Source organism: Rhinolophus sinicus, linkage group LG13 (genome assembly GCF_036562045.2).
Source record: "Rhinolophus sinicus isolate RSC01 linkage group LG13, ASM3656204v1, whole genome shotgun sequence".
NCBI lineage: Eukaryota > Metazoa > Chordata > Mammalia > Chiroptera > Rhinolophidae > Rhinolophus > Rhinolophus sinicus.
The window spans coordinates 23254182-23279255 of NC_133762.1; the positions used below are offsets into that span (position 1 = coordinate 23254182).

The window sequence follows — 25074 nt, forward strand, 5'->3', positions numbered from 1 at the left end:
CCCATTCCTACTCTATTCCGCTCCTCTAGGGCGCCCCCTCCCCACCCGGCGAGAAGGTGTCGGGCGAGCCCCCGGTGTATACAGACAGTGTTTTACCATCACACTCACTCTTAAAAATAGTCGAGATGGCTTGGGGGCGGGGGTGTCCCCCTTCTCCGGATCAGGAGCCAAGGGCCGGCGGGAGGGAGCTTGGGGGTTGCGAGCGTGGGTGCGTGGGGGGCTGTTCTTGAAAAGTTGGGAGGCTCCGCGGGGCAGATCTACCGGTTTGCCGACTCGGTGGTGAGGGGCGGGGGCCGGCGCGGGGTCCCCAGCGATGGCCCGGGAGGGGCCGGGGCAAGTTGGAAACAGCCAAAACAATGCGTCCTAACAGGCGTCCCCCGCAAACAATGGCCGGGACCGTCCACACGGGCCGGGCGGAGGGCGCGTCTCCAGGGCCGGGGGAGGGGCTTGGCCTGGCTGCGGACCTCGTCGCGCACCCCGGCGAGCCCCCCGGGCGCCCCCAAATTCGTCCCCCAGAGTCCCGGTCTTCTGCCCATCTCTGAGCAGGCGGTGCACCAGGCTACATTTCCTAGATGTGTGATTTTTTTTTTTAAATCTCCCCCTTTAATTTTAAAGATTTAAGAAACTTGTAAAATAACCCTTAAACGCTTAAAGAATATCTTTATAACTCAATTCTAGTGGGAGACCCAAAGCCCCAGCTGGAAGCAGAACTAGGAACTCTAAAGGGCAGGAGGGATTGAAATGTTAGCCTAAAAGTGTTTCTTTTTTTTCTAAAAGGGAAGTTTCTGCCGGTAGGCGCTGAGTGGCGAAACCACGCAGTTTCAGATGTAGAGCCCTCTTCACTCTTGATTTGGCCCCAAAATGCGGGACGGGGAAGGGGAGGGCGCTGCTGGAGGCCCGGAAGGCTGGATTTGGGGCGGCCTGGGCGGTCCTGCCTCCGAGCGGGCTAGATCTGGCCTGCGAGGTGCTCAGGCCGGTACCTGCGCGCCGGGGAATTTGAGGTCCCGGGTTGGAATCCACATTTTAGGATTCGGGGTAGGGCCACCGAGGACGGGAAGCTGCTTTCTTGGGCGGGTGGGGTGGGCCGGCGGGGAGTTTCCTCGCAAGGTTTAGTTTCAGGGGCAGGAAGGAGCCACCAGTGGCCACTTCTGGGACCCGAGTAGTAGCCTGTTCACACTTGGAGCAGTAGAAACTACCCACCCCCCCGGAAAAGGATACTCCAACTTCAGAGTTTAAGGCCTTGGTGTGTTCCCCTTTGAAATTCTTTGAGCCTCAGTTTATCTTTCTGAATCAGCTTATAGGGTGTGAAGCGTTGAACATTCCTAAACGTGTATTAAATAAATGGCGGTTGTAGTGGTCCTTTGGCCCGTTTGGGGTCGTGTATTATTGACCACCGTGCATACCACAGCCTAGCTGGTTTCCTGGTTTTCTAGATCGTTTGCAACCATTAAGCTGTATGTTTTAAGAAGCCTAGGTCTGATTTAGTTCAGGTTGATTCAATTATGTCTTCATCGCTTTTGAGTTGGTTGAATGAGTTGACATGAGATTAAGCTCAACAAAAGAAAGGCAGGGTAACAACAGCTGCCGGCCAGGCCTGGTGACTAGGTAGGGGTCTGAGCAGGCCTTTATCTTCTCTTTTCTATATGTCAAGAAGTTCATTTAAAATGTTTTTTTTTTTTTTTTTTTTTTTTACTGTACTTCTTTCTCCCCTGGAATGGATGGACTGCCTTGATATCAAGTAAGACTTAAAATACTAAATTTTATAACATTTTGAGAATGAGTAATAGATCTAGAGTTTTGAAAAGCCTTCAGTCTCTGTAGTGACAAGTGCAGAGTAATAACCTAATTGCTTTTTGTCTGAAAAATATAACAGTCAAACCACTAGTTTGTGCTTGCTTCGTTAATATGTGCTAAGAACTTTTAAGGCGTGTCCTTAATGGTAGATGACTTTTTCTGAGAAGTCATGTTTATTTTAGATACTATTTTGTTCAGTATTCCAAAGACTGTAGTGGTGTGTGTGTTTTTAATCCCGGTGTTTTAGTCACCCCCCGCCCATTGCTGCCATTTTTAATCAGTTACATAAGTATTAAATTCTAGAAGCAGTGCCTTATTTAAAAATCTAGAAGTCAAGAGCTACAAGACAAATTTATAATGTGTTTGGCTTGTTTGTTAGAATAGGGTTAATCTGATTGTTTGGAATTTTAATTATTTGGTATGAAGGCTGCTGGGTTAGCTCTGTACGTTGATTTGCATGCTGGAGGAGGAAGTAGGGGAAAAGATTGACTTTCGTAGGTGAAGGACACAGAACTTCTTCAGTGTCCAGCTTCTTTCAATCCTTTTATCTTCACAACACCTAACACTTTGCAGTTTGACCTTTGCTGTTTTTTTTTTTTTTTTTTTAAGTAACTGCGAGATTGAAGTTTAGCAGTTGTCTTGGGTTCATATTATTCCCTTTCACTTCTTAATTTAAAAAAGGAACTAATACATTACTTAGATAAAATTTGTAGAAAATATTTTCCCCCTTCACCCTGAAGAATCTTATTTAGATAACAGCTTGATCCCCCCGCCCCCCTCAGGTATTAGGGGAGGAAGAAGGAGGTGGGAGGGTTTTGACTTTGCCTTTACTTTAAGGTTTCAGGTGGGTGGAGGGTAGATTTGCATACTCTTTGTAAGCCTCCATTTTTGGCCGTGGCACTTGGAGGAATGGCAGCCCCACTTTTCCCTTGCAGTGGTCCTTTTAAAGAGGAAATCTGGAAATAAGGCTTAATCATCAAGTCACTTACAAACGGATGAAATAATTAAGGATATAATGGCCTACCCAGGACAGTCCCTCTCCTTATTTCAGATAAATGCTAATCACTTTTCTCTCTCTTAACAGTGTTTCTGATGAAATGGCATGTTTTTGCCACAGCAGGGTTGCCTTTTTCCAACTCCCGAGCACTCTTAATTCTGAAACGTTTGATGAGAGCCTCAGGGGTCCCAAAAGATGTGCTGTTTTCCCACTTTATAAAATTAAATTCTTTTCTCACAGTTGTCACAAACATGATATTGGCTGATAAGAACTTCTGAGTAGTTTTAATGACTCTTGACTGCCTACAATCTGCTACTTAAAAAAAAAAGATACACTTTTATCTGATTCTTAGGACTGGAAGTGATTGGACCTGTTTCATATTTTACATGAAGTTTTGTTTCCATTTGCTTAAAAAATTTTTTCAGTTCACATTGTTCCATCTCATGGATGCCAGTATGGCCTGTATGCTGTGGTTTTTGAGGTTGCTGGGTATGACTTGTTTTAAATGGTTTATTCCTAATTCCCTATTTCAGTTTAATCCCGTGGCAGTATGGTTAATAAGTGAAATGGAAAGGTGAAGCCAACGTTCTGAACAATGGCTGGGTATTTTTAAGCCTTAAAGTTATACAGTAGGAATCAGACATGAGACAGTTCTATACACTGATGAGTGTTCCAAGAGAAGAAAATAAGTGTAATGTGATTTTCAACTAAATGACGACAATTGGAATATATAGAAGAGTTTTTAAATTACTGAGGTATAACAGTAAAAACCTGGAAGGTATTTACAGAACAGGGATTAAAGGAATCCCAGCCATAATGAAGTATTCCAGATAGGAAAGGGTTTAGTTCCAGCATGTAAATTAGACCTGGGACAGTGGGAACAGTCTGGATTTGTACACCCCATCCCCACATTTTGCCGGGAGGGGTGTTGACTGATTTAAATGCATGTGGAAGAAAGAATGACACAGACAACAGGAAATTTCTTAAATTTGGGTGAGGGGAGCTTGGTCATTTATAACTCTAGGGCCTCATTTTGGGTGCAGCACACAAACTGGATGAAATGCTGCTGCCTGTAGGAATAAGTGACTTGGATTGTTTTTCTCCAGCCAATAATACAGTTAGGCCAATTTGCAGTGGTATGTGGGGCAAAGGATTTTGAAGGGAGACTGAGGGCAGGAAGAGGACAGGGACCATTCTTTGCTAAAATCTGCGGCTCGTGATGAGCAAGCTCAGTTCTTGTATAAATCTGTCTTCCAAATAAACGAGGGGCAGCCCCTGGCAGCCGGCTGCCACTACCATTTTATGCCTAACGTTGGAATGCTCATTAAAAAGCTTTACATTTGAACATTTGTTGACTGACTGTTCTTAACATCCCCATTACTTCCTGCCCAGGGTAGCAACATAACTGAGTTACTGGAAGTTTGGGGCCAGTTTGGTAATTTTATGATAAAGTTGAGAAATAAAATTACTAAACCTGAAAAGACAGCTGAGTAAGTTGTATGAGAAAATTAGTTTTATTCCTTAGCCTTTGTCCTTAAGCTTTAGCAAAGTTGTTTTCTGTGTCTTCCACATAGAAAAGCTACCCAAGGGGCAGATGCTGCTTTTTTAACAGGTTCTTGTAGTGTTTTGTGTATTGGTGCTCATTATTTTCTAGTGTCAGAAAATCTTTTGAATTTAAAATACAGTTATATGGCCTGGAGATTGAGAGTCTAGGTATGTTTTGTTCTTGAATCTGTATTAGGAGAAATAGTTGTTTTTATTTTTCCTACGTGTATCAACTCTGGATAACTTCAAAACAGTTCAGCTATACCAGAAGAGTTTCTTTTTTTTAATCAGGGGATACGTTTGTTGTTGTTCAGCATATATATCTACTGAACAGTGACTGTATGTGTTAATTGAAAGGAGGCTTTCTTCCTTCATTTTGAAAGCAAACTGATAATTTGAAAGGGCCAGACATACAAATTTAGTATTTGCTGAACATAGATAGGGAGGGGAATATTTAAATGTTGCTAAAGAAAGCTCTCATGCTTTGACAGGCATTGCCATGTATGTAGTTAGTCTGAAGTTAAGTTGGGTACAGTTAAGAACACTCACCATTTGGCCTTGTGGAAAAAGAGGTGTAGGTGTGGAGGGTGGTGCTATAATATAATGGTTACAGTTATTTGTATATCTATCTATATATGTCTCTCTCTATATACAAGTTATTTGTGTGTACTCTACACATTCACTGTTTTCTCTGTAGAGAGTTAACACAGGTAAAGAGAGAACAGTTTATTTTTTTAGTTCTCCGAAATCACTCCCTCTCTTTGCAGTTAGTCTAAAACCTTTTCAAAATATTTAAAGTAATACTGGTAAGGTCATAATAATAGAAACTCACTGATAGTAGTGCTTGACCTTGCTTCATTAAAAATCTTTTTTTAAAATTCATTTCCCTTATAGTTCTCTTTCAGGTCAAGATGGAATTTTTCAAAGCCGGTTTACAGACCACAGTATCTGTAATACTGATAATATTGAAACTAAAACTAATATATGGTGCTTTTTAATTTCATATTAAGGTCCTTTAACTGACCTTAAGTGATTTGGAATGATCAGGCATAGTTTTTAATCATGACATTCAAATGTGCTAATATGATTATATTTTTATTACACTACTTTGGTCTCTAATTCTATTTAGAAGTGAACACTTATATATACAGTTTCAAGAAAATGACACTGTGTCCTTCCTACAATAGGACCTTCCCAAACTTTGCCTTGGAGCAGTCATCTGCTTTTAAATAGTTTAGGCTGTGATGTTGAATATCAGCTTTGAGTATTTGTATCTTTCTCTTCCACTTAACTTTTAAACATGTTTCCACAGCTATATTAGGAAAGTTGGGTTGACTGACCATTTAGCTCATGGGTGTGACCTTGGTGATTTCCTTGAAATAGTGTTGAAGGCTTTAAAGTTACAGGTTTTGATTGCTACTGTAGATTACTAGGTAGAGTTCTCTACTTGTCAGATTCAGAAAAAGTATGTGTAAAATACACAAGGGAAACTTAGAGAAAAACTGTAAGTTTCCTAACTAGATCTTGGAGATAAGTTTACAGTTTCAAGGGTACAAATGAATTGGTCAACAAGTAGCAGTTTGTTTAGGTTAAATGTTTTAATGATTGTTCAGTTGGGCACTTAGGTGGGGGGGTTGCTAGTAGATTTGCTGGATATAAATAGAATTTTGTGTGTTCTTGCTGGTCTATAAATAGAATTTTGTGTGTTCTTGACAGTTTTTGATGACTTTGAATGCCTTATTGCGCCTACTATGGTGATGAGTATTCCATATGAAGAAATGTTAGAGATAACCTGTTCAGCTCTAGTAGAGCTTTGCTGTCTCTAAAGGTTTATAGTCTGAGCACAAAAAAGAACAATATTGAAAAGTTAACAGCAGCTGTCAACATGGCGGCATTTACCTCTAATTCGTTGTCCTTAAGCACTGTCTAATGTGTGACATTTACTAATTTGCAGATCTGATAGTGGCAGAATTTGCAGTAGCTTTACTCACAACTGAATTTCTGCTTTAAACAAAAACAAAACAAAAACAAGAAATGACCTAAAGAACCATCAGACTTATATTTCAGGCAATTATAACAATATAGTTCCTACGTTTTTCCAAAGAGTATGTTGTGGTTAATGTTTTAAAAATGTAAGTAATCACAATATAAACTAAATACTGGTATTCTCTCATTATGTAAGGTTATACTGAATAAGCTCTTGCCTTAGGTGCCTTGGGGTATATGGCTGAAGGTTAATTGCTGTTATTTACCTGTGTAAAGGTTCAGAAAAAAACTTTAAACATTGAAAAATATTTTTGCAAAGTGTCTTTCAATAAGCTTAGTGGGTTCAGAGTGCTCCCCTTTGCTGTAAACTAAAAGCATTTAGCCTGTAGGTGCTGGGTTAGTGCCCTCCTTCCCCCCCTCCAGTGCTTTGTCGGGACAGTTGACTTGACCAGCAGTGTCATGGGTGTCATTGCTTCCGTGTGCTCCACGTGGGGAAACGAGGCTCTGGGAAGGATGTGCGCATGCGCTGTACACACGCTTCACCCCCCGCCCCCCATTGGAAACGGCGATTTGTGGACAGTAATTGGGCTGGAATGTCTGGTTTTCCTAAGTTCTGTGATTATTAAAGTCTTTATTAGTATCATCACTCTAAAGGTTTTTGTTTAGCAGGTTGGTTTTAAGTGATGTAGATACTGATTTATAGTTTAAGGAAGTGTTTTGTTTATGTATAGTTTCTCAGGCAAGGGTTGAAGACGTTTGCCGGCAGCGATTTCCGTAGCACGCCCCCCACTTTTGTTCTGGTGCGTCGATAAGGAGAGTGCCTATATAAACTCAAGGGATGCAGTTTTGCTTGTGTGCTGGCCTTCATGGTACGATTAAGTGATTCTTTTTTTTTTATTACTCTTGAAATTGTGGAGCATGATAATTAGATGGCAGCCATAGATAGCCATGTGGAAGTTTTGATGAACATTCCAGTTAATTTCAATGTCAGATCAGTTATGGTGGGTGGTGACCCGCCAGAGATGTATGTGCACACTGATTTCTCCACCTGTGCTGATTATGTAGCGTTTGTTCATTTCTTCACCAGGTGTTTGTCCCCAGCCCTGTGCCAGGGACCCCTTCTAGGCCCTGGGGGCAGCGGTGAACAAGGTGGATAGGGTCTGCCCCTAGGATCTTACTTTACAGGGATGGCCCAAGGTTTTCATCCCTTCTGGGTGAGTAGGACAGATCACTGTGACCCAAGGTGATCTAGTGCGTGGGACAGTTGGGCAAAGTGAGTGACTCTCAGATTCTGTCTCAGAAGCTTTCCTGGAGGAAGACGTGCTTCAGTTTTCTCAGGAAGGTCTTCCTCATTTGATCGCAGGAGCGGTCTCCCTGGCGTAGGCTTCCCCCCCATCTTCAGGCCTCCCCCTATTCACCCCCTTCCCCCCAAACTGAAGCTCTTCTTTCTCCTAAGATTTCCCCCCCTATTGTGCCTCCTGTGTCAGTCCCTCAGGTCTTGTGTTAGAAGCTGATGACAACGTACTCAACCCAGATATTTGAACATTTCAGAGATAAAAATTGAAACTTAAACCTCTTCCTAAGATAGGCATTTCCAGTCTATGCTGTTACCTTAGGTGGGAAATAACAGGATGTACTCACGTCATCTTTCTAATCCAGAGATCGAGTTTAGGGTTGGGGTCTTTTTGGGAAAGGTTATTTATAGAAAAGTGGAATTCCCCAAAACTTAAAAATGTCACAAACTAGTCCAATTTCTTGGGGGAAAAAAAAAAAGGTAGCATTGAGGTTAGACCTGGGGGACTAACTTTGATTTTGCTAAATTACGACATCTGAAAAAAAACCCAAAACCCTCTACTATTTGCCACTGCCATTCTTTCATTTTTTAAAAAAGGGTATTTTGGCACCGAAAAGTAGAAAAGACCTCAAAGGCCAATCTTTATTTAAATTGAAATTAATCTGAACTCACTGCGCTGTTCTCTGTTTCTCATTTAGCTATTGGCCAGTGAAGACAGTTGTCAGAGTTTGGGAACTTCTTTTCCAGAATATGTGCTGTTAATTTCTTTAGTTAAAATATTACTTGGGACACTGGCATTCAGCAAATATTTGTTGAATGAGTAAATGCCTACATAGAAACCTAAATGATCAGTCACATATCCAAACATCGTTTAATACCTTGATTAGCGTCATTAAATATTCTTTTGAAGCTATCTGTCCATAAATACAGATCTACCCCGCAGAAGCATAGAATTCTGGAACTCTGAGGTGATCCTAGAATTTAACCATCTGCATTAAATAGGGGCAGATGAGGTAGGTGGCGGTGACAAGTGTCAGGTTGTGGCTCAGTCAGGACTAGAACTCAGGTCTCTGGTGTGTCCTTTTTATCCCACCAAGCTGGTAGTCAGCCCACGTGTTTATCCTCCATTGTGATTGCAACAAAAGACTAAGAAGTTAAGATAAAACACTTTTCAGTACATACTTTCTTTACCCTAATCTTTGATCTGAAGTCTTATTTAGAAAAGCTTAATGTTAAAAATCTAGTTTATTCAAAACTAAAGATAACAGGGAATATGAGAATTTTTTTTTATGAGTGTAAAGAAGGGGAAGAAATGTTTCCTGGTCTTCTGAGCCTACAGGCCCTCTCTTTGAGGAAGTGGAGAGAAGGAAAGGTTTTTTTTTTTTTAACGATGCCTGTGGTGGGAGTAGTTTGCATGTCTTTTGTTTTCTTGGGTGGAATTAACTGACTTCAGTTAAAGTAGTTGGCACTGTTTGAAAACAATTCCTATGCTTGCCATAAAGATGGAGGGTATTATTGGCTTTAGAGGTTATTTCTTCTCCAAGAGTGAAAATTAGCTTCTAAATCAGAGCCTGCAGAGCTAAATAAAGTTATCCATTTTTCACCTGGCCAGTGCAGAATGTGAAAGATGGATAAAATAACGAGAGGATCCATTTTCTGATTAAAGAGTAAGCCATTTGAAAGCAGCTCCAATCCATGGTGACGATTGTTATTTTAAATGTGTACATTTACAGAGTAGCTTTGTGTGTGTGTGTGTGTGTGTGTGTGTGTTTCCTTATTTATTGTTTGGACAAGGAAGCCCTACCCTGACGCTTGTTGAAGGCAGAGTTGTCCAAAGAAAACTGGGATTTGGGCAGTGGGTTGAGGTTTGGAATATCCAGTGAACTAAAATTTATCCAGGTTCCCCTTGGCCAAGATGGCACCCATTCTGAGGTGTTCTGTATGTCCTGAATGGGGGTTTTAGGAAAGGTTCCTGTGTTTCTGTGCTGCCACTGTTGACCTGTGTGTGTGTAATGTTCCAGTGTGCTTTTAGGCATTTCTGTATCCCGCATGTTTGTATATAAAACAGTTTGAAGCTCTGGCTTTTAAATTTTTACCTAAAGTGCTTTCTTTCATTGTCATCTTATAATAAGTCTCTAGACTCGTAGAGGCTGTTTATAAGGATAGGATACACACCTGCATTTTAGTAGTATTTTAAACTTATTCAGCTGCATTTAACAATTTCTGTCCTGGAACTTCACGCTTTAGACTTAAAGCCATTAAACCTTTTAAGTTACAAGTGTCTTAACTGGATGAAAATCTAGGGATTGAATAGAGGCACTGATTGGATAAAATGCTAACGATGTAATTAACAAGCATGTTTAAAGGATGGCACTGTATTAGTTAAAAGTAAAGTGATTGAGTTAGGTATCTTCTCTGCCATAGTGGAAAAGACCACTGTGAATCACAAATGCCAGCCTTCTCTTTAACGAGCTCACCGGTCCTATTTTTTTTCTCTAGGTTTCGGAAATCCCTTGTCTCCAGGTTGCTGGAATTGACTTGCTCCACTGAATCACTCAGTGGAGACAAAGAGAACTAATGCTTTGTGCTGACTCATATTTGAACCAAAGCATTGGGGAGTCCGTCTGCCTTTTTGTGGAAAGGACCAGTGATACTGTCTATCACTGAGCTTCCTAAGACTTCTGAAGATAGGACGTTAGAGGAATATACACTTTCTTTTGAGCTTTTATAACAGAGATTTGCTCTAGTTTTGAAGCCCAGGGCTGCTTGGGGTGTGAGTAACAAGTCTTATAAGTGGCCTTATTCCAACTCCAGGAATTCCTCAGTCGGATTCTGACTTTAGATAAAGTGACAGGAAACATGCCAACTCAATCCCTCTTAGTCTATATGGATGGACCGGAAGTTATTGGCAATCCTCTTGGCACCCAAATGGAGCTAGATGATGCCATGTCCCTGAAAGGCACCACTGCTGTCCCTTTCAGAGCCACCCAGGAGAAAAGTACAATCCAGATAGAAGGACACACGCCCTTGGACTGCATGTTCTGTAGTCAGACCTTCACACACTCAGAAGACCTTAATAAACATGTCTTAATGCAGCACCGGCCCATCCTTTGTGAGCCCGCAGTTTTGCGTGTGGAAGCAGAGTACCTTAGTCCTCTTGATAAAAGCCAAGTGAGAACAGAGCCTCCCAAGGACAAGAATGGCAAAGAAAGTGAAGAATTGAGCTGTGAAGTGTGTGGGCAGACGTTCAGAGTCGCTTTCGACGTCGAGATCCACATGAAGAAACACAAGGACTCCTTCACGTACGGGTGTAACGTGTGTGGACGGCGGTTCAAGGAGCCCTGGTTTCTGAAGAACCACATGCGGACACACAACGGCAAGTCTGGGGCCAAGGGCAAGCTGCAGCCGGGCTCCGAGAGCCCGGTCACAATCAACGAGGTGGTCCAGGAGCACGCAGCTGAGAGCATCTCCTCTCCTTACAAAATCTGCATGGTTTGTGGCTTCCTATTTCCAAATAAAGAAAGTCTAATAGATCACAGGAAGATGCACACCAAAGAAACAGCTTCCGGTAGCAGCAGCACCCAAACAGACTCTGAGCAGGAGGGGATGCCGGCCCCGGGAGAGGAGTTCCTGCAGTTCTTAAACTTGAGACCAAAAGTGCCCCCTGAAAGCGGGAGGCAGCCCGCCAGATGGATACCTCAGCTCGATCCGTTCACCACCTACCAGGCCTGGCAGCTGGCCACCAAGGGCAAGGTCGCTGTCTGCCGAGAAGTGAAGGAGCAACCGGGGCAGGAAGGAAGCACCGACAACGACGATTCGGACAAAGAAGAGCTTGGAGAGATTTGGAACGTGAGTAAAAGCCATTCTGAGGGTTCTGGAAAGTCCAAAACCAGTAAGAGCGGTTGTCCGGGCCTCTCCCAGGATAAGGAGAAGCCCAGACATGCCAATGGTGAAGTGCCTTCCGGGGATGCGGACCCCAAGCTGTCAAATAACAAGGAGAAGCCCACGCACTGCTCTGAGTGTGGCAAAGCTTTCCGGACCTACCATCAGCTGGTCCTGCACTCGCGTGTCCACAAGAAGGACAGGAGGGTGGACGCTGAGTCACCAACCATGTCAGTCGATGGCAGGCAGCCGAGGACAGGGTCTCCGGACCTGACCACCACCATGGACGAGAACGGGGCCATCGATCGTGAAGGTGGTTCTGAAGATGGATCTGAGGATGGGCTTCCCGAAGGGTTCCATTTGGGTAAGCTGCTGCGCTGCGTGCTGTCCTCTCTTTACACTCGGGGAGCACTGTCAGGTTAGGGGGTTTGGGGGCTGGCTCTGAGCCCAGGCTCTTTTGGTAAGTCACCCAACCCTTCTGGGTTGAGTTAAAAGTCCTTTCAGGGTCACTTCCTGTTCTGAAAATTCAGTGATTTTTTTATTTTGTTGAATGGACACGCACACATTGTTGTAACTTGTGGATCAACCGAAAGCTGTGCTGCTTTAAAGTGTGCTTAACTGGGGTGATTTTGCCCCCACAAGACAGCTGGCATCGTCAAGAGACATTTTTGGTTGTCACGCCTGGGGGTGGGGGTGTGTGTGTGCTGCTGGCACACAGTGGGTGGAGGTCAGAGATGCCACCATAAACATCTTGTCATGCATAGGACAGCCCCACAAGGTATCATCTGGCCCCAAATGTCAGTAGTGCCAGGGTCGAGAGGCCAGACAATATATGGGACTCTTCATCTCCTCTTAAGCCCGTGCCCGGTTCTTTTTTTGATCATGTGATGGATGTGAGAGCAGTTTTCATATCATTCAGGATGTGTTAAGTTTCCTGGAACACAGGAAACCTAGCACTTAGAGAACTAGTTTTCAGAAATCTAGAAAACATCTTGTAGTTGCTTAGTACATCATAAAAAGCTTTAAACCCAGACCTCCAGTCTTCTAAGTGATTTTTGTCACCCTCAGGACTGTTGAGGAGCATGCAGTAATGGGGAAATAATTAGGCCCAGGAGATGCCCGGTGCCCTGAAAGAAATCAAATGTCCAGTCATGCTCTGCCAGTAGGTGGTGTAGGCGGGCAGAAGAATCGGGTGGAAAACTTGGACTCAGTCGTCAGGCGGCTGGATTACCTGTAATAGCTGGGAGTACCAAGGCTTGGGCTTAGTCTGGTTCTACCACTGCATTGTTTTGGGACCGATTATGTGTTGCTTCACCTTTCTTTGTCCTGATTTCCCTGTTTGCAAAATTGGCTCATAGACCCTTGTTTTCAGCCCTCCAAGGAATTTCAACAGCCTTATTTATAAAGCGTTTACAGTCCTTTAAAGAACAGCACTGTAAAACCAAGCAAAGGTGATGCTTAAAGGACAGGAAGCAGGTAGATGTGGACATTTCATGTCCTTTCTGTTAAAGCAAAGGCATTTCATCACTTTTTGGATGTGATGCAACGTACCCTAAGTTGTGAACACACAGTTGGAAGTAGGAAATTGCAATAAGGTTCAACCCCAGCTGCAAACCCAGCTCGTTGGGTGTGATTGTAAGAAAGCAAGCCGGGCATCCTGTACTTAGGGAATTGATTTTCCTAGATTTGTATTCTGATGTGGTCTAGTCTCCATTTATAATACCTTACTGTAATTTACCATCATACTGGCTTTTTTTAAGGTTTACTTTTAATTTTTAAGAAGATTAAAAAGCAAAGTAGATTATTTAAAAATAATTTTCAACTTTTATAAATGTCTTTAATAGTTGTTCATGCGATGATTTATTTTTTAAAGTCTTCATGACGCCTTTTCAGATCGAGGATTGTCCCTGTTGTTTTAGAGTGTTTAGAGGTGAATACGGTTTCCTCAGGGGAGTTTAGGGGTGACAGAGATTGTACAGTTCTGTCTTTACTGTATCTGGAGGCTCACCGAGGTTTGCTTGTAGGCTGCTTTTTTCAATCAGTAAGCTATAAATAACCTGGAATGTAAAATGTGGAAGGAGCAGGAGAGAGGCCTTTCCGTTGGAAATAACAGTTTTTCAAGACAAAACGACCAGTGAAGAGACAGCCCAACTTCATAAGTTGTCATATTGTAATGTCTGTACTATGAGCTACAATAAGAGGACATTTCGTTGATGTAAAACTTAAACACGCTGTTTTGGGGGCATGGGTATTTTAACTGTCTCCCATCTAATTACCTTTGGAGGGCTGGTGTTGGCGTGAAGTACAGCCATCTTTTAATTAGTGTCCCCAGTGGACACTTTCCCCTTTGCACGTAACACACTGTCCTGATCCTCCTGCCTAGAGTGAAGTTGAAAGTTTAACGCATTGTCCTTTGAGGACAGACTTTGGTTTGTCAGCTGTATCGTGGCCACGTGAGTGCTTGTGGATGATACAGTCTGCTTTCCAAAAGGTTGCTAAATTTTGACCAACTTTCCTAGGTGTTTGCCCGTGCCATACCTTTTCTGTGCAGATGAAGTTGTGCTTGCTACCCTCTAGTGGTAACTTGGCCCAATCTTAACATAGAAAACTTGTTTTTGCCCCTGGTGGTTGGGAAAATTGGTGATTTCTATTGGCTCAGTTTTCCAAATGACTTATCCTGAAGAAGCTGGTTGTTCCAGCCCCCTGTGTCAGTGCGGCTCCAGCTGGCCAGTTCCTGCCCAGTTCAGCCATGTCGAGAGAAAGAAAGCTGCCCCTGCATCTGTCTATTCAACAATCTTACCTGTGATTAAGGCAAATGGAAAACCGAATCGTTGACAGTGAACTGTGCTAGACTCAGACAGAAATCCAAAAAACAAAAAACCACATGCGTCTTATACGACTTCAAAACTTCAGACAAGCTCAAAACATTTGGTGTGTGTTTAGCCTTTTTGGTTTACCCAACACTAATAAAAATGCTTTCCAAAAATGTTTCTATCAAGAACATTTATGTCACCGCCCTTACTCATGTACTTGCGCTGTCTTCTTACATATTTTTTGTTTCTGCTTTAAGATAAAAATGATGATGGAGGCAAAATAAAACATCTTACATCCTCAAGAGAATGTAGTTATTGTGGAAAGTTTTTCCGTTCAAATTATTACCTCAATATTCATCTCAGAACGCATACAGGTAAGGAGCTTCTAGATTTTTTTTCAAAAGAATGTATTAGTGAAAATAATTAGGACATAGCTCTGTGTCTGATTTTTCCCCCCCAAATATTTTGCTAGACACCCAGAGTAGCTTAAGAATAAATGTGGAGTGTGCAGATTGCAGCTGTCATTTTAATTCTTTCAGTGTCATTGTAATCTGAACTGCTATTCTTGTTTTGAAGTTAATTTCTTGTTTAGTTTCTGACTACGGTAGCCTGACTCATTTTCAAACCTCTTAAATGTCTTTTAATGCCATAGCTTCTTTGTATTTTTATAGTTTAGAAGGAAATGTGAATATATTTAGTACCCTTTTCTTTAGATTGCAGAAGCAGCTGTAACAGTGGTTTAGGAGGCTGCATGCATCATCTCTTCCAGTCACTAGCTGTGCAACTGTGGGCAAGTTATTTAACCTTTCTGAGCCCCAGTTTTCTTAGCTGTAAAAGTGGGATAACAAATATTTACTTCCATAGGGCTTTTATGAAGTTTAAAGAAGTTGCAAGTGTTATTTTGTTGTTTTAATTAAAGACATGTATTCACATATTAAGAGATTCAGTATAGTAAGCGTGATAAAGCAAACACTTCATGAGGAATCCCGGATATGAAGATTAGTAGATACAGAAGGGAAAAGGAAAGAACCCTATATTCTGTATTAGATTCTTCTGGTTTCCAAAGATCTATTTTGATGCCTCTCATCAACTTCTGTAATATAGCAGTATTTCTTGTTTTAGGTGAAAAACCGTACAAATGTGAATTCTGTGACTATGCTGCAGCCCAGAAGACTTCTCTGCGGTATCACTTGGAAAGACATCACAAAGACAAGCAGGTTGACGTTGCCGCCGAAGTGAAGAGCGATGGGAAAAACCTGGAGACGGAAGATGTACTACTAACCGCCGACAGTGCGCAAACCAAAAATTTGAAAAGATTTTTTGATGGTGCCAAAGATGTTAAAGGCAGCCCACCTGCAAAGCAACTTAAGGGGGTGGCCCCTGCTTTCCAGAATGTTCTGGGCAGCGCTGTCCTTTCACACGTACACAAAGATACTCAGGAGTTCAATAAAAATGCAACTGAAGACAGTGCTGATAGAATGAGCAGGAATCCTGCCCCTGCCTATTTGGACACATTGAAGAAAAGAGCGGCAGTTGAACCTCAGGCCAGTAACCTCATCTGTAGGACAGAAGTGGATGTCATTGCTCACCCGGGTGGCAGTACCACCGCCCCTAATGCTGAAGTCGGCCACAAGGAGAAGAGGGAGGTGGCAGTGGACTGCAAATTCAAGCCCAGCGTGGACTGTCAAGAAAAACCTTTAAATTTATCCGTTGGGGCGCTTCACAGTTGCCCAGCAATTTCTTTGAGTAAAAGTTTAATCCCAAGTATCACCTGTCCATTTTGTACCTTCAAGACGTTTTATCCGGAAGTTTTAATGATGCACCAGAGACTGGAGCATAAGTACAACCCTGACATTCACAAGAACTGTAGAAGCAAGTCTTGGCTGAGAAGTCGACGGACTGGATGCCCGCCAGCTTTACTGGGAAAAGACGTGCCTCCCTTACCCGGTGTGCCCAAGCCCAAGTCCAAGCCGGCCTTCGCAGCCCCGTCCAAGTGCCTGCAGTCGGACAAGGGGAAGCCGGGGCCCCCAGGGCCAGGCAAAGCCTCTCTGACTTCGGGGACTGACTCGAGCACTTTAGCCCCCAGTAACCTGAAGTCGCACAGGCCACAGCAGAGCACTGGGGCGCAGGGGGCCCCGGCCGCCAGGCAGCCGCCGCCGGAGATGTTTCCTAAAAGCGGTGCTTGTCCTGCCCCGGAGAAAACAAAGAGGCCGGAGGCCAAGCTCAGAGCCCCGGCGCCCACTGCGGGCAGCAGCTCCATCAACGGCGCTGCCGACTTCCCGGCCAAGCACGACGGCCCGTGGGCGCCCCCGGGACGAGACTATTTCTGTAGCCGGGGTGCGGGCAGCGCCGGCCCGGACTTCGGAGAGCCGCTTCCCAAAAGGCCGAAACCCGGGCCGCTGGCCCTGGACGCCGAGCCGCCCGGGCCCAACTACAGAAGAAGCTTCGACCTGCCCAAGTACCACGTGGTCCGAGGGATCACGTCGCTGCTGCCGCAGGAGTACGCGTGCCCGCCGCCGGCGGTGCTGCCCCCCAAGCCCCGCTTCCTGGCTTCCGGTGAGATCGATTCTGCCAACGTGCTGACTGTGCACAAGCCCTACGGCGGGGCCGGGCAGCTCTACGCGTGCGGGCCTGCGGGCGGCGCTGCTGCGGGCGCGGCGCTGGAAGGTACGCGCTCCCCCGGGGCCGAGCCCGCTGACGCCTGAGCTCCCTCTGCAGTTGGGGCACTCGGGGTGCCGCAGGGCACAGACCGTTCAGGCGGGGGTGGGCGGCGAGATGGTCTCAGATTTGGCAACGGTTTGTGGCCCCCAAAGCCCAACCTTACAGGACAAAGTCTTAACCCGGAGTGTTTACCTTCTTGCTCCTTTTTCTCCTTTGTGGGGGTGGGGTGATAACAAAAAAGATAATTAGGTGGAGAAGCTACTGGTCTGGCCCTGGGTGTCATTTAGGCCCCGCTCACCGCCCGCCATCAAGCGGCCTTTGCACACTTAATGGTGTGCCCACCCTACGGAGCATAGGGGAACTTCTGTCCACGTCTTGCCACCCCTACTGGGCTGTGAACTCCTTCACAGCAGAAAACGCATCTTCCAGAGCTTTGCATGGCGTGCAGCCCTGTCACATGCCCCACCCCCCAGGGGGGTGCGAGGGCTGGGGGTACACAGGACCCTTGACCTGACAGGATAGGACGGGTAAGAACTGCTGGTGAAACAATCTTTTGAGCAGTTTTGACGCTCGGACCTCTAGAATTACACTGCCTGTTTAGCCCGTGGGAAGTACTAAGTGAATTTTAAAAGTGACATTACTTCCCCGTATTTGTAAATTGTTACACTTGTAGATTACCCTGGAGTTCTCTCTCTTTGGAAATGTTTTTGAAGCCCCTGCTTCCTCACGGCAGCCCTTCCCAGAGGTGGCTGGCACGTATCTGTGCGTAAAAGGGTAGCTCAGAGTGGCCTGCACACCTGGCCCCCCGCAAACCTGATTAAACCACCACGCCTTCCTTGGTGGGACCCCACCTCCGCTGGTTTGTGCTGCTCCAAAGAGAAGAAGCCATTTGAAACCTCTCAGTTTGTATTTATTTCAGATTAAGGATTCTGTTTGATGACAGTACTCCATCAAGGAGAGCTTGAGGCCAGTTGATCCAGTACGGATGGCAAATTTTAAAAAAATTGCTTTCAGCACTCCAGTGACTTACAAACACTGGAATGAAATACTAATTTTTGCTGCCTTTTGATTAAAAGTGTCCATTTTCTCCCCTCAGCATTTCAAATGGACATGAGTCTAAACTTTGTCTTTACTTGATGAGAAAAGGCCGTGAGCAAGTAAAGTCCTTTTTTAAATGGGTGTTTTTTCTCTTCCTCTTCCACCCACACAGCTTTGGTTCATGATGGATATAGGATTAAAATATGTTCTGCTGCCATTTTCTTTTGGCTTTTTAATTCTTTCTAATGACAACCTAGTACTTAGATAATTTGGATGTCTTCGTGGTACTTAAAAACATGGCAGCTATAACTTGACAACATGTGTGTGACTAGTATATTCTGACTACATTATCAAAGTTAGGAATTTTGAAAATTGACCTCTAACAACCTACTCACAGCTTACCTAATTGCTTGAACTTAATTCTAAATGCCCTTTTGCACTTTTGTTTTCAATCAGGAAAAAGGCCTGTGTCGTATCAACACTTATCTAGCAACATGCTACAAAAGAGAAACTATGAGAATTTTATTGGGCATGCACATTATCGACCAAATGACAAAAAAACTTGATTTCCTATTTTGGGGAAGACAGGTGAGCATATATAATGTATTGATTTTATTTAGTTGAAAGTAAACCATTTAGTTTATCCAGTATAATATCAAGTAGAATTGCTTTTAATTTTCATTTTGATTTTTTTTAAAGGTGTTTTAAAACTCAGAGTGCTCAGGATAGAAACAGTAAAATAGCAACTGGAAGTCACCAACCATTTATTTTGTGCCAGGCGTAGAATGGTTTATGAACATGGCCTCATTTAATCCTTCTTCCGGGGGGTAGGGATAGGTCCGGCATTAGCAAACTGTTTGTTTTCTGCTTGTTTTTGTCAGTCAAGTTTTATTGGCACCTGGCCATGTCCGTTCGTTCCCCTTTGAATATGGCTGCTTCTGTGCTACCACTGCAGAGTTGGGTAGTTCTGATAGGGACCCCATGGCCTGTGAAGCTGAGCATACTTACTGTTTGGCCCTTTTGCAGAAAAGGTTTTCTGACCCCAGGTGGGGATGCCCAGTACACACTTCACAGATTAGGAGGCCGAGACTTGGGTTACGTCACCTGCCCAACGCCCCGCTCTGCTTGGTTTTTGTCCAAAGTCTGCAGGTCCCAAGCCTGTGCCCCAGTCATCCATTGAGAGCTTGTTCAAAGCCTTTGTCAAGCCTTGTCTGTCGGGGAAGGGGATTAGGACAGTGGCAAGTACTGGGTTTGTTTTGACCTTTTGCGTCACGCGGCGCATGGATCTAACTGGAGAGTAACCCCGAAAGAATCTCGTGTTCTCAGAGCTGTACGCAGGTTAGTTTAGCTCATCCCAGGTTTGGGCAGAGGGTGTGATGTGCCTGTAAGAGTTCCCGTAGGACTCCCGTAGCAGTACGTTACTCAGGAGCAGACGTTCGTATCAGATCGTTGTACTGTACGTTATAACCAGCCAGTAATAGCAGATGCTCTCTGTCCTGTTTGTCCAGCCCTGGCCTCTTTCTGCAACCCGGGGGCTTCCCTGCCTGCATGTCCCTCTGCCCGGAACACCCCTCTGCACCCTCTGTCAAACACCCTTTCTGATACTTCACGACCAGCTCGTGTATCTTTTCTGCAGATGTTTGCCGCGAGCTAGGGGCCCCCCTTTGTGTTCCCTGCGCACGTGCTGTTCATCCCCATTTCCGCCTGTCTCCCCTGTGTGTCCCGCTCCCACCACTAGCTGAGCTTGGAGGAGGTTCCTTTATTCAATGCTCAGCCCATTGCCGGGAATGCTGCTGAGACCTTGATAGATGTTTGGCCAAACACAGAATGTTATAAACGTTTCGTGCTCCCTCCTCGTGGAGGGAGGTTGTTCTACGTCATTTGTTAACTTCTCCTGGTCCATGCCGTACCTGTCCCTTCAGAAGGTACAGACTTTTGGGAGTTGCTTGTAGGTGGCGGTGGCTTTGCCAGACTTAGTGTAACTGATATCCTTTCTGATTCTTGGTTAAATCATCTTTGTTAAATCGTGGTTATTACCATCCAGGTAGTTGCAACATTATCTATTTACTTAGTCTCCTGATACTTTCATTGCAGAATGCAAGCTTACATATAACCCTTTCTAAATTTCTTTAGTTTTATTTATTATACTTCTTAAAATTAAACTACATCACTACATCTTAATCATTTTTTAAACCCTTTTCCTCCGTAGGTCTTGATGGATGTGTGTACTCTCCATGACATTGTTAAGTTCATCCTTTGAGAAAGCAAACGGTGAAAGCTACTGAAATAAGCTGTGATTGTACTGTGTATACAACATACAAGGAACACTACAGTTTTGTAAAGTTGTTCTGGTAACTTTTGTACCAAATAGCAATAAAAAACTAGAGTTGGAACAGTTGGGTTATACACAAATAGAGACTGCAAATCTCTATTTTGTCCCTGAATAATATTTTTTTTTAGAATTGACCAAATAAGAAATGGAGTCTTTTGCATACTTGAGCGCTGCTGAAAAGAAATCATTTGGGTTGGGGGGTGGGGTGGGGAGAAAGTATATACTGCTTGCACCTCAGGTAAAAATCTGTAAATATATAAGTTGTAAACCTGCTCGTTGAAATACCATGTGTACTCTTTTTCTCTAATGTAGCTCATCACTTTGAGCTGTTTCTGCTTTTTTGTGCTCTCATTTAAAACGTATGTTTTTTTAAAAAAAATTTGCAATGATTTGTATCATGTTAAATCGTCCACAGTCTCTTGTCTTAAAATCGTAATGGAAGTAGTAACCCTCTGTACTTGCTGCATATATTGGGGTCAGCCATTCGGAATTAGGTGCCCCTTTTGTTGGAAATCTCAGCATGTCAGCTGAGGAAGGGTCCAGAGCCATCATCCTTTGCTGCGGGAGGGGGGTCGTTCATGGGATTTTTAAGTGCATGTGTCTGCAGGGAAGCATTTCCTCAGTAGAGCAGCCAGCTAGCCAGTAAACATACCAAATTGTATGTGGAGTTACTTAAGTTAGTTTCCTATCAAATTAATCATTTTTGTTGGAAAATTCAATGTTTGGGCATTTGCCTAAATGAGTAGATTAAAAAAAATAAACTCTCAATGATACATGTGAGTTGCATATGTTGGAAGCAATTTTAAAGGAAAATGCAAGTTTTGGGGTCAATTTTTAGGTTGTATTTGGAGTCTTGGTGTGTCTGCATTTGAGTTAACCATGGACATGTTCAAGTGACTTGCAGACACATTGGTTCTGAGTAAGGAACTGCTGGCTGAGCCTTCTGGGAATAGGGGAAGAGGTAATCTGTGTCTAGACCTCAGTTGTCTTCTCATTTGGGGCTGTTTTGAAGCATTTTCTCAGTACATATGCAATTTGGGTTTTAAAGAGAGGAGAGCCCCCAGTGGGTTTAGTGGGTGTTTTAAACTTTTGTTCCTTCAATTTGCTGTAATCGCTGAGTGTCTTCAACAGTCCCTGCGTTTAGTAACCACAAAATATTTTACTAAGAAAACTTGCAAAAATAAATTTGCACTGTTAATTTTTCTTGTCCTGCCCTTCTCCATTAGAGCAAGGGTGAAGTCCTAAAAGAATCCGAATATTTTTTTCCCTGTTGTTCTGTTTTCATTATGCAACATGAAGCGTACTTGATAGACAGTCTTAACTCCCGCCTGGCAGGGAGAGCGAATCTGAGGGCCGTCTGCTGGCATTGCAATGAAGTGCTTTGTATCAGGAAAGTGTACACTATTAACCTGTTTTCCTGTTCACAAGCTGAGCCATATGTACATAACCTAGATTTTTGTTTTCATAGTTTTGCACTTTTATAGCGTATTTTTGAAGATTAACACATTCGCAAGATGATTGACTTGATCGTTGCCTAATGCAATGAGTGTTACAGAAAGCTTGCTCCTGACTATAAATGTAAATCTTAAAAGGGGATATGTGATAATAGAGGACTGAGATTTAAACCTGTATTTAAAAAAAAAAAAAAATCAAAAAAAAAAATCACCAAATCTATTTGAAAACAAGTCAGTTCATGTTATGCTGAAATTTGGGGGGGAGGGGGCTTTCATATTTTTACTTTCTTACCACATTTCTGAATGCATAAAAATACCAGTTTTTTTCCACAGCCCTTGTACTCTAAAAGACATTTTTTGTTTTTTGTTTTTTTTTTGTCCATCAGTATTAACTATTGGGATACTACTGGTTTTATATGTTTTTTTTTTTTCTTTGAGAACAACAGTACATATAATAGAGGTACAATCTGTTGGATTTTTTGTTTATGTATTTATTTCATTCCAGTTTGATTTATTTTAATTGTTGATACTTATGTTGTCAAACAGTAGACATTACTTGTTTTATTTATGATATATTTCAGCTTAAAGTTATGTTATTATATGTGGATGTAAATATAGATTTGGTGTTTTGCATTCTTGGGTTTGGCTCTTTATTGTGTTCTTGGTTTCTGATTTTGTTTTAACTTCTCATAAATGTAATTTTAAGCATACAGGACAGTAGAGAGATGAGTATAATGACCACCCTTAGTCTCGTCAGCAGCATTTTGCGTCCTTTTGCGACTCCCACGAGTATTTTTAAAGCAAATCTCAGACATGGTTTAATTTCATCCCTAAAATACTTGAGTGTGTACCTCTGGCCGGGAAGGGCTTTTTGTGATCACACCTAGCTAAATGCACAGTGACTTCTCATAACCAGCCTCCATGTCGACATTTCCTAGTTGTCTCAAAAATGTCTTCTTACAGTTGGTAAGTTGCAATCAGGACCCAAACAAGATCCCCTTATGTTCAGATTTCTTAAGGTTTCTTAAGCCTGTTTTAATCTAATTCCCCTGCCCCCCACACACACTTTGAGACATTTTATTTATTGAAGAAACTGGGTCATTTGTCCTATAGAAGTTCTCACAGTCTTATTTGGGTTTCTTGAATATCTGTGGTTTCATCTAACCTGTTTCTGCAACCTCTGTATGTTCCTTAAACTGGTAAATTACATCTCGACGTTTAAAGTAGATTTGAGCTCAGTTACGGGAGGAGGTGGCTGTGAACTTCTTACGGCATCACCACTGGGCACGTACAATGTTTGGCTTGCTCACCTGTGATGATGTTAGGTTTCATTAGTGCGTTCAGATGTCACACGAACCAGCCACTGTCAAGTTCCCCATCAACCTCTCTCTTCTGGATTTTAGCAGCCAGTGCTAAACAGGAATGTTACGAAGGTGATTTTTTTTTTTTTTTTTATTAAATTTATTGGGGTGACAATTGTTAGTAAAATTACACAGATTTCAGGCGCACAACTCTGTATCACACCATCCATAAATCCCACTGTGTGCTCACCACCCAGAGTCAGCCCTCCCGCCGCCACCATACATTCGATCCCCCCCACCCCCATCTTTTTTTTTTTTTTTTTTAATTCTTCCTTCTGTATTTACTAGTTAGAATTCTATGAAGGACACCTCACTTGCTATTATTTAGTTATCCTGAAGTACAGCTTAAACAAAAAGGGATAAACCTTGATTTTCCTCGATGAACCAGCTTTGGGAGTAATGAGTTGGTGCCCAGCATCTTCCAGACACGACTGGTGAACGAACGTTTCCATTCTTTGGTATGAACTCATGGTACATGCAATGTGCTCTGAGCAATTGCAGGCATCAGTTTCCTGTCTGACCAATGGGGGCTCTAAGCTAACTCTGAAATGACATTCTGAAGGCTTCTGGGCTTTTTGCCGTGACGACATTTTCTCAGCTCATGTCGAGCATTTCTTGACCCAGACCTGGAGCATTTGCTTGTATTTCCCTGAAAAGACCCAGCTGGACAATCAGCTCTAATGTGTCTTTTGGAGCAAAAATTAATATAAGACCCGGTATTATATTTGTTATGTTTATTATATATTTATTATAGATTATTATATATATATATTACATTTTATTATATAAGACCCGGTCTTATAGTAAAATAAGACCAGATCTTAATTATTGCTCCAAAAGATAACATTAGAGCTGATTGTCCGGCTGTGTCTTACTTTTGGGGAAACACGGTCTCTCTCCAAGGATCCTGGGTTCCTGTTATGGGATATGGTGATTTGTGGGTAAGAGGTGACGGTTACAACTGGGTTCCTTCAGCTGGGCCTTTTTGATGAAGGGAACAAGGAAATACATTTACATATACAAAATATATATAAAATACCTGGATGAATTAGACTGTTTCGAATTCAGATTTAAAATGTTTTTACTTCTTTGATATTTCATATTTCTGAAAACCTGGGTTCCTGATGATATTCACATAGTGACTTACCTGCTTTGTCCTACTGTATGTAACAAATCATGTCAATATTATTTACAACATGATTAACTAAGCGAAGCTTTCAAACAAAAATTTTTTGTATGTAGTTTTATTTGTTTACAGCAGTGGTTCTTAACTTGTGGTCCCAGAGTAGCGAAGCCATCACCACTGGGCAATGGTTAGAAATGCACGTTATCAGGTTCACCCCAGACTTGCTGAATCAGGAACTTTGGGGGTGAGGCCAGCGTTATCAAGTCTGGCTGTGTTTACTGGCCTCTGGAATACAGTCATGTATTATGGGGGAGTCTGCAGTTACTTATCTGGGTGGTATGGCAACCACTTCATATACTGTTAGATCCAGTGCTTTCCATCTTTAGACACTGCTGGGTTTTTTTTTTCCTTTTTAATATAATTTTGTTATGTAAGACATACTTTCACAGTCAAAACTATAGAACCAGGTATATTCAGAGCCCTTTAGCTTTTCATCCCTTTCACCCTGTTCCCTCGTATAAAGTACCATTTTTAAGAATTAGTTTTTGATTTATATCCTTCCATTGTTTCTTTTTGAAAGGATAGGTATACATGCAGGTAATTCATGTCCCCTTCTATAAAAGGAGCATACAATACCTACTGCAGGCAGATTTTAGGGCTGTTTCATTTTCTTAAGAATGAAAGGACACTTTTCTTCTGAAAATCAAATGACTCAAAGGGAAAAAAATCTCATTTGGAGAGGTGAAAGTAGGTGACTGCTGCCTGATTTTCTTTATTCAGCACATAGTTAT

The 25074-nt window shown here is 42.8% G+C and overlaps 1 protein-coding gene across 6 annotated transcripts in view; it reads left to right on the top strand.

The window, feature by feature from the left end:
- Nucleotides 1-22429, top strand: part of ZNF217 (zinc finger protein 217) — a 41708-nt gene extending 19279 nt beyond the window's left edge. For 5 of the 6 annotated variants that reach the window (XM_074317171.1, XM_074317172.1, XM_019726065.2 and 2 more), the window contains 5 exons: nt 10116-11862; nt 14569-14685; nt 15434-16978; nt 18467-18598; nt 20220-22429. In XM_074317171.1, coding sequence (XP_074173272.1) covers nt 10476-11862; nt 14569-14685; nt 15434-16978; nt 18467-18576 — 3159 coding nt within the window. In that variant the 5' untranslated portion in view covers nt 10116-10475 and the 3' untranslated portion in view covers nt 18577-18598; nt 20220-22429. Of the gene's footprint in view, nt 1-28; nt 1036-10115; nt 11863-14568; nt 14686-15433; nt 16979-18466; nt 18599-20219 lie in introns of those variants that run through there. The other variant, XM_074317173.1, reaches the window with a different exon arrangement.
- The last annotated feature ends 2645 nt before the right edge of the window (nt 22430-25074 follow it).